Source organism: Anomalospiza imberbis, chromosome 1, assembly GCF_031753505.1.
Source record: "Anomalospiza imberbis isolate Cuckoo-Finch-1a 21T00152 chromosome 1, ASM3175350v1, whole genome shotgun sequence".
Classification (NCBI taxonomy): domain Eukaryota; kingdom Metazoa; phylum Chordata; class Aves; order Passeriformes; family Viduidae; genus Anomalospiza; species Anomalospiza imberbis.
The window spans coordinates 137,829,724-137,844,959 of record NC_089681.1 but is presented as its reverse complement, the minus strand read 5'-3'; the positions used below and the strand labels follow the sequence as shown (position 1 = coordinate 137,844,959).

At 37.6% G+C, this 15,236-nt stretch overlaps 1 protein-coding gene across 4 annotated transcripts in view; it reads left to right on the top strand.

Annotated features, from left to right (window-relative positions):
- KIF5B (kinesin family member 5B) overlaps nt 1–15,236 on the top strand; it is a 102,975-nt gene that overhangs the window by 69,900 nt on the left and 17,839 nt on the right. For 2 of the 4 annotated variants that reach the window (XM_068173000.1, XM_068172991.1), the window contains exons 2-10: nt 7,297–7,384; nt 8,948–9,021; nt 9,446–9,550; nt 9,958–10,006; nt 10,305–10,360; nt 10,473–10,560; nt 11,961–12,085; nt 13,560–13,664; nt 14,059–14,204. In XM_068173000.1, the coding sequence (XP_068029101.1) occupies nt 7,297–7,384; nt 8,948–9,021; nt 9,446–9,550; nt 9,958–10,006; nt 10,305–10,360; nt 10,473–10,560; nt 11,961–12,085; nt 13,560–13,664; nt 14,059–14,204 (836 nt within the window). Of the gene's footprint in view, nt 1–2,173; nt 2,306–7,296; nt 7,385–8,947; nt 9,022–9,445; nt 9,551–9,957; nt 10,007–10,304; nt 10,361–10,472; nt 10,561–11,960; nt 12,086–13,559; nt 13,665–14,058; nt 14,205–15,236 lie in introns of those variants that run through there. The other 2 variants (XM_068173010.1, XM_068173018.1) reach the window with 2 other exon arrangements.

Sequence of the window (15,236 nt, the reverse complement as noted above, 5' to 3'; positions counted from 1 at the left end):
AGACGCCGCGGGGATGGGCGCGCTGCGGGGCGGGAGGCCTCGGGAGCGCCCGCGGGCGGGGACGCCTCGGGAAGGGGAGCGGCCTCCTTGGAGACCGAGGCAAAGGGGAAAGGGGGCAGGGACAGCTGCGGGCGGGGTATGGGCGCCGCTCTGGGCATGGGAGGCGGTGGGGACCGAGGGGCTGTGGGGGCACGTCAGGGGACCTTTGGCAAAGGCTCCAGCGAAAGCCCCAAGGGCCGCGGTGCGGAGTCCCGCGGAGCGTCCGCCGGCCGGGCGCTCCCCGGGCCGTCCGGCCGTGCTGTGTGGCTGCTGAATGCACGCGTGGGAGCTGCCGCCCGATAGCTGTCTGCGGAGAGTTTTGGGCAAGAAATGCGGAGCGACAGTGCAGGCTCCAGAGAATTAGTGCTCAGGATCTGTACATCGGTCTTCCGCTGACAGCTTCTTTTTTGTTGTTGTTAAATCAGAATAAACAGACCGCTTGCCTTACTGCGTGTTCATAAATGTATTTTAAGTGGAGTCTCCTTGCAAGGTATGAGGCCTGTTAAAAACAACATGGATGTTGCAGGGGAAAAGATAATCCTTTCCTTTTTCTTCAGTGGAACGTAGCTAGCTACAAAGTGGAGCTGAAATATAAAAATGAAGTACAGTAGTTTGTTGGGTGGTTTGGTTGGTGTTGTACAAACACACTTTAGCCCCAGTGTTTGTTTTGTTTTTGTTAACTTTTAATTTGTGTTTTTGTGTAAATATATTTCATAAAAGGCTGCTGATTCCTGCTGAAAGTAACTTAGAGGCCAGTTATCTGTCTAAAAATTTTAGGGGTTTATGTTTTGTTTTTTGAGGCTACCGATAATAGCTTTTTTGCACAGTATCTGAAGTTGCAGGAGGCAATGGAGGCAATTTAATAAAATAATATTTTGTAGGAGGAGTTACTAAATACTAGTGCTTTAGTCTGTTAATATTCAGCTGAATTTGTCTATAAAATATGGAATTCCATGAGTCTGGAGTGGCAAGAACAATAGCGTGCTTGTGAAATGAGGTAATTTGGGCTTATTTCAGCTGGCAAGTTACTATCTTGGAGTACATCACTTCTTCCTGAGGTTGTACAGGTAAACTCAGAGGAAGGAACCAATCCTGGAAAATGGAAAATTTAACTTGAGTGAATAATCTCACTTTCATCAGTGAATACCCATTCATTGTGACACTTCATTGTCTGTTTATAATCCACAGTTTAGTGTGGAAACCTCCACGTGTTCTGACTTTAAAAATAAATTTTCTTTCAGTAGCCCTCTTATAAATGAAAGCTTCTCTTTTTAAAATACTCTTTAGGTGCATTTTTAAATTATCTAAAATGTAGATTGTGCTGAGGTGGTTCTGTATCTGAGTAGAACAGTTTAACATTGTGCTCCTGGGGGATCATATGGGGCTTTCTGCTCAGGATTGATGTTTAGTGTTGCCAGCTGTACTTTGGTGTATTCCCCTTGGAAAAAATCACAACCAATTTCCCAGTTGTCCTGGATCCAGGACTTGCCATGTCTGACTTGGGGTAAAATGCCTCCAATATTATTAAATTTGGTAGCAGTGACAGTATTTGTGTCTTGTTTCACAAAATTTGAATAAAGGTTTGATACTCTCTGATTTTGGCTTTGTAATGGTGGCTATAGGACAAGATTGATATCCTCAAAATTATGACTTGCATCTCTAAAACTGTTGACAATAACTTGTGTTTGGTGGTTTTGTTTTCAATAGCTTGACTGAGTTTTTACAGATTTAGGGACCGTCTAACCTGCGCCTGTAGCCAGGCACCACTTCTTTCTGTGTGTTGCAGAATTGCCCAAGGGAGGATAGCAAAAGCAGTGCTCATGAAACAGTGTCTGAAAGGCTTCCTCCATAAGCTGTATGTTTGGTTACCTCAGCTCTTTGGTTTCTGCCCTTGTTGCTGCCTGTTGAGCAGTAATTGAGCCACTTTTGGTTTTTTATAGCTGCTTCCCTCAGCTGCCTGGAGGACTTGCACCTCCCGTGGGTGCCTGGTGGGTGCCTGGCTCGGGGTTGGAGCAGTAGGGGGCTGTTTTAATGATCTTGGGAGTTGCCTGTGATGGTCGATGGGAGGTGAAGACTGGGAGGCAGCAGAAGCAGAGCTGATCCCAGGCTGCAGATTTGACTCCTCTGGAGGAGGGTGGGGAAGAAAATTAGTGACTATAGCCAAACCCTCCTCCTTCCTTGACTCCCCTGTCATCTCTGAGCTAGCTGTCTTCCCTTCTTTTCCTAGCTCCTATGAAATTAATGTCATCCTTGTCTTTCTGGACAAGTAAGTCATTTTGATCTGTGTTAGATAAAATAAAAGTTTTAACTGTAGCTAGTGTGTAACAGCAGTTTGAGGGGACATATGATGTTGGTCTGCTTTAAAAATCAGACTGTGAAACAAAGTATTTTCTTTCCACAGAATGAAACTTTTTAACTAGTAAAGGGCTTTTAATTTTTTTATTGCAGGTGACTTCTTTCCATCTTAGTAGTATATTAATAATTTTTTCCTAATGACTTTTTCTGTTAATTAAATATAAGGATTTTGTTAAAACAGATGATAGGATTACTTGTTATATGACTTTCATGCTAAACATTAGAAATGTATCTGTATGTGAAAATTGATAGCAATTTGCTAGTGGATTTCAGGCTTTAAGATAGAACAGGGAGGAAGAGCAGTTTGATGTGGGATTATCTCCTTTGTTTTATCAAACATAAAGCTGCTTGCAACTGAGTAGCTTTATAATTCTGCATAATGTGTCTGTACATCTTTAAAAACCTTTCTATATCTAGTCTTGTTCATCTTAAAACTACCCAAAAGATATATTGTTGAATACAGTGACACTCTGGGGTTTGGAACTGAAGCCCGACCCAAAAGCAGCACTACCCAGTGACTAGGTGAGGTGAGGCCTTATGGGTGTGCACAGAAATGGGCAGTATGCCTCTGTTGTCCAAAAGGTTTTTAGTCATGATAATTGTCTGTTCCTTATTTGTATGGCTTTCAGGAAAGAGTCATGGCTGCTTATCTTTATTTTCATATTTGTTTAAGATGTACCCCTGTGATCCTGGAAAGAGTTTGAGACATTTGGCTTTCTTTTTTCATTATCTTTTAAACTAGTGTTGGATCTTAAATGAGACAAGGCTAGGTTAGAAAGTTGTTAGAATCAGGTAATGAAGGTCACTTGGTACTACTGCAGCTTTTAGTAGTAGGTTTTTCAAAAGAAAAATGCTGAAGTCTGTACTGGACTGTATAAATTCAAGAAATTAAATGCATTCTTTAAAGTAACTTTTATTATTATTATTATTATTATTATTATTATTATTATTATTATTATTATTATTATCTAATGCACAAATAAAGCAGTGTTTAATTAGAGACAAAAAAAAGGCATCAGCCCTACAGTGGAACTTTAAATATGAATCAGGAATTGCAATCTGTAGCTGAAATAATACTCTTCCAGTGTTTCTCTCTATTTCTTTTTCTTAGTTTATTCCATTAAATGTTGAGTAACAAAGGTGCTTTTCAGGTGACAGTGATGTGATGATTTAACAGAAAGGAAATATTCTGATGTCCAGGAATCTGTAAACGCAGAGCTTTTCTCCCTGGCTGCAGAGCCACTTGTGTAGAAGCACCTTGTTCATATTTGCTGGAGTTTTCTGTCCTGAAATGCAGTGACTGTTTTTATAAACAGCAGTACTTGGTTTTCTCTTCAGAAGGCACTTTCTACTAAAGTAAAAGTTTGGCTGAAACATTTATTCAAAAAATACTGTTTCCATTCTGGAAATTGAGTTTCTAGTCACAATGTTTTAAATCACATGTTTTAGTAGTTCTATAGCAATAAATAACTGCTGTAAAAGTTAATACTTGAGATGCAGTATTTCCGCAGAAATAAGAAAAAGAGGACAAAAAGCTAAGATTCACTGACTGTTCTGTATCAGCTGCACTTTTGTGTGCATGAGGCTAACACAAGAAGAAAATCCTTTTTCTTTATCCTAAAATTAAAATATTAATTTGTAGCTGTGCCTTTTCACCCATTGACAGTGTTGGACTTGATTAGGTGTGTCAAAGCAGCAATACCTTAGCTTAGTAATAGGTAGAAGTGAGTCAGGTATCTGACATCATACTTTCCAGAAATTATTCCATTTTGGATAAATCTTTTAGCATATTTTGTGCTGATAGGAAGAACATTCTTTAATATAGATGCAGATCTTAAAGGCAAAGTAAGCCCATTATGTACTACTTTAACCTTTCACCAAGAATAGGCTAAGCGTGGGTAGGTATTGTAGCACTGTTTTATCTGTCCGTTCTAGCAAAAAACATTAAAGAGCTTCTGCATGTGTTGTGGTAGAAAAATAGGCTACTTGTTTTTCAAGTGAATTTTTTACTGCTGACTTTGCTTCAGTGCATAAGGAGTAATGTAAACTCAGTTGATCTTATGAATAACCAATTCTGTGCTGTATGGAAAGTTGCAATAGTAATAAGGGATTTTTAAAATTACACTTATGGAGGTAACTTTTAGTATTTCTTGGACTTTTGATGTAAGTTTTCAGTGTAATTGTGATTGCAGATTTTTCTGTAGTCTTCATTGGATATGTTGACAAAAAACTTTTCCACAGAAACTCACATGTACTCCAAATTTTGTATAATTTAGATTGGCTGAGCATTTGTTTATACAGTGGGTAAGTAGTCTTTAAGTTAGCTATGGAACTGTACTTCAGCATCATGCCTTTATTAAGATTCAGTTTAACTACTGCTAAATCATGTTGGCAGCTGCACCTCTCTGAAGGCTGTGAGAGCACTTGGAAAGTTTTGCTGTGAGACCACATCCCTTCAAGTGCAAGGCAACTGCGGGAGCTGCAGTTGTCTTGTGGTTGACTACAGACAAAAGAAATGCTGGGCAAGGAACTAAAAGAGTCTGAGAGAGGAAGCTAGAAGTGCTGCTTGTTTGCTTGGTATTTTATGTCTTGCTTATAAGGCCATATGTATTAAATTTCTAACAGAATTTGAGCACCAGTTCCTGAAAATTTCGGGAGTGTGTCAAAGCAGCCTCATACTGTGTTGGTGACACTGCTAGTACCCCTGTTAGGGACACCACACAGTAATGCTGCTTGGGCTCTTTGTGTCTTGGGTTCATCATTAGATCTGATTGTTTACTTCTTGGGGAAGAAAAGGCATCTGGTGCAGAAAAAATATCTGACACTTTAATCTTTCTTGATTAATCTCTTAAAGGTAATGAGGAGACTTTCTAGGGCATGGTAATCCGTGTAATACTGTTTTAGCTTTGTTTACTGCAGAAAGTAGACTGTGAAGAGAAGTGATAAGACATTGCATTGTATATGTCAAAGATGTGAAACCATACTGAGTGGGAGTAATTTGCATTCTTAAAACATAATTATCTTGGAACCTGCTTGTCTAAACTTACTTGATTAGATACTGACTCAGTGATGATGAAGCAGGGACATGCCACTAATATGGATTTTCATAGGTGTGATAAAAATGAGGATATGTGAAGAAATATTCCACTTTCCACATGCAAAGGATGAAGAAATTACAAGTGACAACAGGACCCCTTGTGAGGATTCTCTTGGCCAAAATTAAGTTTTGTGTATTGGTAGCAATTGTTAACTTTAGGGAAATTGAAATTGGTCATGTGCTTCGCAGCTTTCACTGTATAAATTAAAAAGATCAATTAAAGGCTATACTGCCCAAGTAAAGGCCTTGCAGCTTGATTTTCTATTCCACAATGGAATTATTTCAGTGCATATAAATATGCACTGGAGCACGAAACAGAGCTGATTAATGTTTTGTGGTGTAGCTGACTTGCAGTGTGTAGTGTAGCTGATTGATATCTGTGAAATTGGAGGCTTTTTGACACTACAACTGCTAGTGAGAAAGATGGTGTCATCTTTTCTACAGGATCTTCCTTTTTCTGTAATGTGTTCTCAGCCTTCATTTTCTTACCTCAGGGGTACTTGTTAGTCACCTCCCTTCTGGTGTATCTAACTGCCTCAGTTCTACCTGTAGAACATAGGGATTTGAGGTGTCTTTGAAGCTGAAATGAGTAATGGAGAAGGGAGGTGTTTTCCCTGCTGTGAAACAAGCGTTCTGACAAACTTCAGCCCCTTAGGGACAGTTTCTGCCTACTGAGTCTTGAGGTTTCTTGAACATATTTATACAGTGAACACTGTAATTATTTTTCCAAGAGAGTGCTCATCCACTTGATTTCAAGGCCTCAGATAAATGTGTTTAGTCTCAAAATGCTTTGTTTGGTATGGTGCTAGATATTATTAAAAGACAAATGGAAGGCCAGGCCAGGGAAGGCACATGTGTCTGGCTAAAAGATGGAAGCCATACTTGTTTCTTTGCCAGAGAGGCAATTCCAGAATATCCTTGTGGGAGGATGATAATGAATTAAATTTAGGCAGAATGGAACACTTTACAGGTGCAGGGAGTTTAACAGTGTGAAGTGACCTAGGTTTTTTGTAAACTTCGCCCATCTGCTTGGCTACCTACAAAATCAAGCTCTGAAAGTGCTACAAAAATTTGAGCTTTGTAAGATGAGCATAATCATTTATATCCTATTGGATTTTCAGCTGCTTAGATCTGTTATGAGAATCTCTTCTCTAAAACAAAGCAATATCCAGCATTCCTCTCAAAATTCTGCCAGATCTTCCTCATGTAGTGTTTTCCAAAATGAGTCTTGTGAAAGGTTCCCTTCCCCAGTATTGCCTTTTCTTCTGCCTGGGGAGCTTTATTTTAAGGATGTCTTATATGGCACAGTAGTTTATGTTGAATTTTTTTTTTTTGTTTGATTTTTTTCAAGAAACACTACCAAGACAGATACTCTATGTCATGGGGTATGTTTTTAAAAAATAATTTGAATTTACCAGAGTAAACCTACTACCAGGGAAAGTGAGAATAAGGGGTTCTTAGATGTACAGACCAGGCATTGGCTTACCTTGTAAATCAAGTAACTTGAGGTCATGTGGCAGAATAGTTTTGCAGAAGTATGTAAATAACACTTTGAAACCAAATATATTTAATTCAGGGCCTTCCTTGTAAGTAAGCGTGTGAAGATTTAGGCAACACTATTTAAGCTGATTTCCACACTACAGTCTTCAAGTGCTTAAAATAGAAGATTGGGCTGAGACAGTGTAGAGTACTTCTAAACTACTGACAAGCACCTTCTAGTTCCACTTCCAGCATTTTTTGATAACTCTTCTGTTTTGTTTTGTTTTTTTTTTTTTTTTTTTTTTTGTTTTGTTTTGTTTTTACAGTCCAAGCCATATATATTTGACCGTGTGTTCCAGTCAAACACATCACAAGAACAAGTATACAATGACTGTGCTAAAAAGATTGTCAAAGGTAAGGTGGAAGAGCAAATTTACCATAAGAAAATCTCATATTCCTATGGATTTTAGTGTTGGAAATGAATACATCTTTTGCTGCCTTTTATCTTTGGAATGTTTGATAAGTGCCAACATGATTGTAGCACCATACAGTCATCCTGTAGTTGAGCTAATAAATTATGTCAGTGCTTAACCTGCTGTTTCAGTTGTGATAACATTTACCTGTTACGTTTTAGGGTTTTTTTTACAGTTCTCTGCAATGATAATTTAAAACTATTTGTCAGAAATTAAACATAATAACTGTTACTAATAAGTTTGAGATGTGTCATCTACCATCCCCATGTCCCCCCAAATTTACTGGTGACAAACATCATACAGAAGTTTATTTGGAGAACTGCAAGAGGAAATGATAATTGTGAAATATGAATTATTGCTGTGCATGCTAGGGTATACAATTTCTCCAAAACTGAATTCTCAGATTTGGCCTAATACCTTCAGAAAATCAAGTCTTGTCACAAAGAAGTATATGCCACAGTAAGTTTTTGTAGTAAGCAATTAGCTAGTTCCCTGAAAATAAAATTGATTCATTTCTTGAGGGCATCAATAAGTTTTAATTGATCCTGCTTTCAAAACAGCTGTACAAAGCCTTGTCAGAAATCCCTGAAATACAACTATTAGTTAATACCAAGAGACTATTGGGTAAACATACTGTGTTTTTCATCATTAGAAAAGTAAATTGCTGTGGGAAGTTCATGCAGCTGCAAGTATTTAACCCATTAATGAGTTAAATAATAATTAGGCTCAGATCAGAAGGTTGCTCCTTGAAAACTGAATTTAGCTAAGAATTGTAATGCTGCCCCTTTTCTCCATGTAAGACACTGAGCTCCATTTGGCATTTCTCAGCTGTGCTGCATCAAGTGGCAAATGAGCTCTAGTGGCGACACAAATGGATTTACGAGTATGGTGGAGTGGCAAAGACCTCCCCATTTGGAGTATCTCCTTGTGCTTATTTTTGGAAAATAAAAGTTTGCTTGCAGGATGTAATTCTAGAGTAACTTACACATAAACAAGCCAACCCACAAGCCCCTCTCCCCTTAATCTAAAACTTTGCTTGGTTCATTCATAATTTGAAATATAAGCTTATGGCCTAAGACTAAGATGCTTGACACTTAGGGCATTGCTCATTCTCATCACAATTGGACAATTAAACTTGCCTGAAGGCAGAAAATATGATGGTGTTCTCCTATTTGGTTTCTTCTGAGATATCAAAGGCCATCTGTTCAGCCTGGCAATTGTATCGATTTCCTTTTTTTCCTAAATGTGAAGTCTTGATTTCTCTGGTTGAAGAAGCAGGTGCTTCTAATCAGCCAACTTCTAAGACATTGTCAGTGTTGGCAAAATGCATTAAAAGATGTAGGGATGAACACCCTCCCTCCCCCTAACTCTAGCACAAGGTTCCCAAACATTGAGTGATTTAACTTGCTGGGCGTTTTAGGACCTGCTTGCTTGCATTCTAATTAATTCAACTTATCTTTAGAAGAAGGAAATGAACACTAATGAAAATATTCTTTCCCTTTAGATGTGCTTGAGGGATACAATGGTACAATATTTGCTTATGGGCAAACATCATCTGGAAAGACACACACTATGGAAGTAAGAAATGTTAAAATAATTTTCTCTTACTGTCACTGTCATGTCTTTTCATCATAATAGTCTTTGCTTTGTAGAAATAACATGTCAGCTTGTTTTCTTCTTGCAACATGTTGATACCCTATTATTTTTTTTTAGGACTGAGATTGGCAATTAGAGTGGGGTTTTTTTCATGCCCAGTATCAGGATGAGAAACAGAGGAATGATATCAATAGCATAGTTTCACTTGTTGTAATTTGGGAGAGTTCTGAGGCTGTTCTTTTCACTTTTGGGGAATTGTGGGGCTCACTTTACTTCATGGAGTAAGTGCATCATGCCTGTCAGCATTTTGTCTGTTAAACTGAGCCAGATGTTTTGTGTTTGAATGCTGTTTGTAGTGCTGGATTGAGTATTAATTTTTTGTTATATTCTATCTTTTTCTGTTAAGGGGAAGCTTCATGACCCAGATGGAATGGGCATTATTCCAAGAATAGTGCAAGATATTTTTAATTATATTTACTCCATGGATGAGAATCTTGAGTTTCATATTAAGGTAAACTTTTCTTCATTTTTACTTTAATCTGTATTCAAACTTGATGGTAGTCTGTGTGTAAATGGATATTCTGTATCTGTTTCAAATGTCTGTAACTTGGAAACCTGATAACCTGAGTTATTACTGAAGTAACTGAATTTTCCTAAAGAAGAATTATGTTAAAACTTTCATTTTGTTCCAGTAAACATTGATGGAAGCTATGCTGATAACCTGTGGCAGTGCTGATAGTGATTGAAACTTCTGATCAAAACCATTTCTTCTTAAAGATGTATTTTAATTTAGCCTTAAGAACTTGAGCTGGGTGTAGTGCTATGTGGGAGGTCATAGTAATCATACTGAATCCTTGTGATCAAGAAGCAAAGCATTTTTGCCTTCTGATGTATCTCTTTTCCTCCTCTTACTTCTAGGTGTCATATTTTGAAATATATTTGGATAAAATAAGGGACCTTTTGGACGGTAAGACTTTTATTTGTATTGAACTATAAAATAAGTTATTCTAGAGGGACATGTTAAAAACCCCCTTATATTACTTAGGTATTCATTATGCTAATAACTTTGCATGATAGAGGTACCTCATAATGGGAAAGCATGGAGCTCCTCTAGAAGATATTACCGAAGCTGCAGTGTTGGTGCTTTCTTACACGTTAAGTTTTTGTAAGGGGTTGCTAAGAGGTAACATTTATGACTCGGGCATGCATTGTATGCAGTGCTTTCATTCAGTTTTGCCTTAGCTTTGGAATGTTTTCTCTTCCAGTTTCAAAGACCAATCTTTCTGTTCATGAGGACAAAAATAGAGTTCCCTATGTAAAGGTGAGCATCAGTCTGATGTATTTTCATCTTGCACTCCTCTAGTGTGCACCACTTACTTGTGCCTTGTTTATGTGGTGTTATTTTTCACAATCCCCCATTTTTTTTTCCAAAGGGTTGCACAGAGCGTTTTGTATGTAGTCCAGAAGAAGTTATGGATACTATAGATGAAGGAAAATCAAATCGACACGTAGCAGTTACAAGTAAGTGTTATCTTCTGTTTCCTTTTAGTGATTTATCTATTTGCTTCTGGTATGCCTTAAAAAAGTAGGGGAGGCACAGATAGTGAGCTTAAATAATTCAGGTGTTTGAAAGGGTCTGGCATAAGCAGTTTCACTTCAGAACGAAGTATTTGAGTTCATTTCTGGTTAGATCATGTTGCTCTTAGACTGGGATTGAAAAGAAAAAGTAAGTCATCAGTGAGGAACTATGTATCACTGGAGAAAAAGGTGTAGTTCTGCTTTAGGAATAGTGCAAAATCCCAGTTTGTGGAATTTGTTTCAATTAACCTCGGAAACTATAAGTGTGGTTCGTCTACAATTTGATCATTCTGTTGCATATTCAAAGGGCAGCTGATCAGAATTCAAACCTGCTGCAGATTTAAGCAGCATCCCAAGATTTTTGGCTGTAGCATGCAACTGAGTTGCAAGGAGACATGCCATAGGTCTCCAAATTCCCACAGAGAGCAGGATTTGGAAATGACAGAGGGGTTAGAGAAGACAAGGGAAGATGTAGGTGCATGCAAAGTAAGACTTGAGCTCTTAGCAACTGAGGTGACTGTCAGAAGTCTCAGAGCCAATTTGAGGATGTTTTACAATCTTTCTGTGTTTAGTTCTTTATTCAGGAAGAGAGATTATACAGTCATTAAGAAAATATAAGCATTTTCGTCTCATTTCTTAGGTTAAGGATCAAAAATAAAAACAATTTGTTCCTTTTAAGGAATGTTTCAGTCTCGTGGTTTTGCTTCATTGCTCCTAAGTAAAAAGGTTCAAGTGAGGACTGCACTAAGAAAATTTGGATAGAATATTATTTTGTGTTCTGTGCTTCTTGAACATCAGTAAGCTGGTACTTTTAGAACTGTGAGAGATTTATATCTAAAAGGAAGAAGAAATGGCCAGATGTTCTCATTCAGATTAAATTTTGTTACTGGATTAAAATAATACTTTAAATTCAACAAGCCTTGTTTTCTCTTAATGTTTCACAGCAGAGGGGGCAGTACAAGACAGGAATGAGAGGCTGTGGGCAGTTAAAACTTTCAGAGAAGGATAAAATGGTGTACACTGGAAGTCTACAAAAGACTCTTCTATTAAGACCTAAATATACTTTCTGTTCTAATAAAGTAATGTGTGAAATCCATGGTTGACAAGCTAGCAAACCTGATGAGTGAATTTATGTGATATTAATAGGAGCCCAGGGGAAAACTGGATCTTTCTTACCCAATTAGATGATACCATTGGTTTTGCTGCCTCTAGGTCTGCTGCCATCGAGAGATTACACTATACAGCTTCATTAGCTTTGGATCTCTTGCTGCACTGTGGGGAGGTGTTGTTTTAAGTGAGACTGGTTGTACAAATCTTTTTGACATGTTTATTTTGAATTATAGATATGAATGAACACAGCTCCCGAAGTCATAGTATTTTTCTTATTAATGTAAAACAAGAGAATACTCAAACAGAACAGAAGCTAAGTGGAAAACTTTACCTTGTGGACTTGGCAGGTAGTGAGAAGGTAATTTTAAGTTTCTCTTTCTGCTCTGAAACAGTGTTTTGTCTTTACAGTCAAGTATTTTACATTAGTGTAATATTGATGGTTCAGTTGTCGTCTCTGAGGTGTGTTAATTTTGATGTTGAAACATGGTTTCTGAATCCTAGGCTGGCTTGGATCTTAGACACTTTTAAGCTGATCCCCATTTCTGCCAGTGAGAGTTTGTAAATCTGGACTAGGGTGGGGAAGGAGGATAAAGTTCAGTTTCAGTATCTGAGAGTGCAAAAAAAAGTGTTACAGATGTGTGGGTTAGCCAGGTACAGGAATAAAGTTTTATGGCTGTGGAATATCTGGATTTTCTTATGTAGTGATACCAAGTTTCTTAATTTGAAAATCTGATTAACATTGGTGGACAGCTTGCTTTCCTGTATCAGTAGCTTAAAGCAGGGAAGGAAATACACACTGTAATTAGTCTTCTAAGAACTGGATTTCTGACATTCTTTTCATCTTTGCTTCTGGGTTTATCCCTATCTTTGCCTCCAGTTTTTTCAGACACTTCTGCTTGCTGTTGTTTTTCCTTACATCATTGTTCTATGACCTTATTGTTGTCTCTGATCCTATATTTATTCTGAAATGTGTTTCTTTAGTCAGTGTCTTTTTTTTATTTTAAAGAAGAGGACTGGGTTGCTGGTCTCCTTTCTCTGTAGTTCCTTTGTGTTTCAAACTTTACTTTGGTGCATTTCTCCAGTCCCTTTGAAATAGTTGGAATTTTCTAATGCTTTGTATCAGTTTATATGCAGGAAAGTTGAATTGTTTCATTGTAGTCATGGTCACAGCTTGGTGGAAACAGTAAAGGGAGGTTTATAGAACTGTAAGTCAAATTCAGCCCTTGAGGCAAAAGAGGCAAGGTAAATAGAATGGCATCAGGTCAGATTTTTTCATGTTTCTGCTACTTAAGTTCCTGCAGCACTCTCATAGGTCAGATTCTGCCTCTAAAATCTGTTCTCACAGATTTGTGCTTGTGAAGATTTTCTGCTGTATTTTCCAGGGGTAGTAGTGGTATGTGATTTGGGTTTTAGGGTTTGTTTTTTTAGGGCTTTTAAAGGGGAGGGGTAGTTTGGTTTTAAGGATGATTTCTGGACAAACTATTTTTAATGCTTATTTATTTTTAAGGAATTATTCTTTTTTACAGACTTCAAAAAACTTTTGAAGTTGTTAATTTGACAGAAGTTATTAACTATACATTTATCTACTACAGAAAGGTGCACTTTGCAGGGACAATATCACTTCAGTTAAAAACATGAGAAGTGTCTTCAGACACTGAGTTTCGAATGAGAAATTGATAATGAATCAGGGAAAGAGTCTAATAGTTTGCTTATGTATACCTCATAAAATTAGGAAGACTGAGTTATAAGTGGGGAAATTACATAAGTTTTCTCTTAAATGTTGAAGGTATTTTTTGAAGATGCATTTAGTAATGTCCTGAAATATTGTATAGGTTAGTAAAACTGGAGCAGAAGGTGCTGTGCTGGATGAGGCCAAGAACATCAACAAGTCTTTGTCTGCTCTTGGAAATGTCATCTCAGCCCTGGCTGAAAGCAGTGTAAGTGTTCTCTTTTGTCTTTTTTTACTTAATGGTTAAAAGTTTGCATCTCTGAACATACTGTGCAGAAATTCTTACCAATCTCAGTGATATGAGCCAGTGAATTGCAGGTGGCCATTACTCTTGTACTGTATTGACGGTAAGGATTAATAAGTTACATTTAATGCCAAGGGACCTGAGCATCATACTGAAAGTTTCCTTGTGCTCTAAAAGTTACCAAACATAGAAATACAATTTTGTCATCCCATGGATCATCAGTCTTATGATTAATGAATTAAAGTAGAATTTAATGTCTTTCTAATGAGGTCATACCTAGCAAAAGTTTAGTTCATATTTCAGCAAATTAAATGTGTCTGAAAAGCCATGACTGATCATTTAACCTCTTCCTTGGTAGACATATGTTCCATATCGTGACAGCAAAATGACCAGAATCCTTCAAGATTCACTAGGGGGTAATTGCAGAACCACTATTGTTATTTGCTGTTCTCCATCTTCTTACAACGAATCTGAAACTAAATCTACTCTTCTGTTTGGCCAAAGGTGAGTACGTGACTTAAGAGGAATAAATACACGCTGAGAAATTAGTAAGTTGCTCTGTTAAGATTCCTGAACCAAATTAATTAGAATGTTTACTTTCTTTGTGTAATTCTTCAGTGTATACATGGCTAAGTGTTGTGATCTGTCTTGTCTCATAATATATAAAAATCCTTAAACCAGCCAGGATCCTGAAGACTGTATTTTCAGGAGAAGCCTGAAAATTATTTAATATAATTTGGTCCAAATTGTGTTTTAATGTAAAATCTTGGAGGGCTATAAATACTTCCCTGTCCCCTGCCCTCCCTAAAGTGGAAGAAGGTAGGAAGGGGCTCTTCGCTGGTAAGTTGAATCCTTTATTTGCCAGGACAGCCTGTTCTCTGGTCTGTATCTAACAGTCTAGTAAACGTTGAAGTTATACTTGTGCATCCTGTGTCGTTTGTAACTGAATTTATACATACTCATTTCCAATTAGGTACTTTGTTAGGTGGTTTTTCTTTACTGTTGTATTATTATTGCTGCTTTGTAATATTCCAGTTCCTGACCCCTAGATTGAATCACACCAGTTAGCGGAGCACATTACAAAACCAGTTAGTGTTCTGCTAGTCCATCTGGTCTTTGATGTTAGTGTACCTCTTCCACTTCAGTCCAACAAGATAGTTTCCTACTGGTGTTCTCTGAGAAGTTTTGTATTATGGAAAATAGACCACATTAGAAATCTGGCAGAATATAAATAGTTAGCATGGAGTAATGACTGCATTCTGCAGCAGTGGAGGTTTTTGGTTTCCTTTTAGAAGGTAGGAGGTCTTTTCCTTTTATTATTTAGTGAATGAGCTGCTGGAAAGTGACTTCCAGCTGCAGCTATGTAGTTTCACTGCCTTGTGCTCTTGATATCTTCAGGAGTTAACAGAGTGCATTCCTGTCTCAGCCACTATAGTTAGTCCAGTATAATAATTCAACTTCCTAGGGATATCAAATTTATGCTGAAGCTCTCAGCTCTAGTAACAGAAAGCTATGTAATATTCATATAATGCAGTA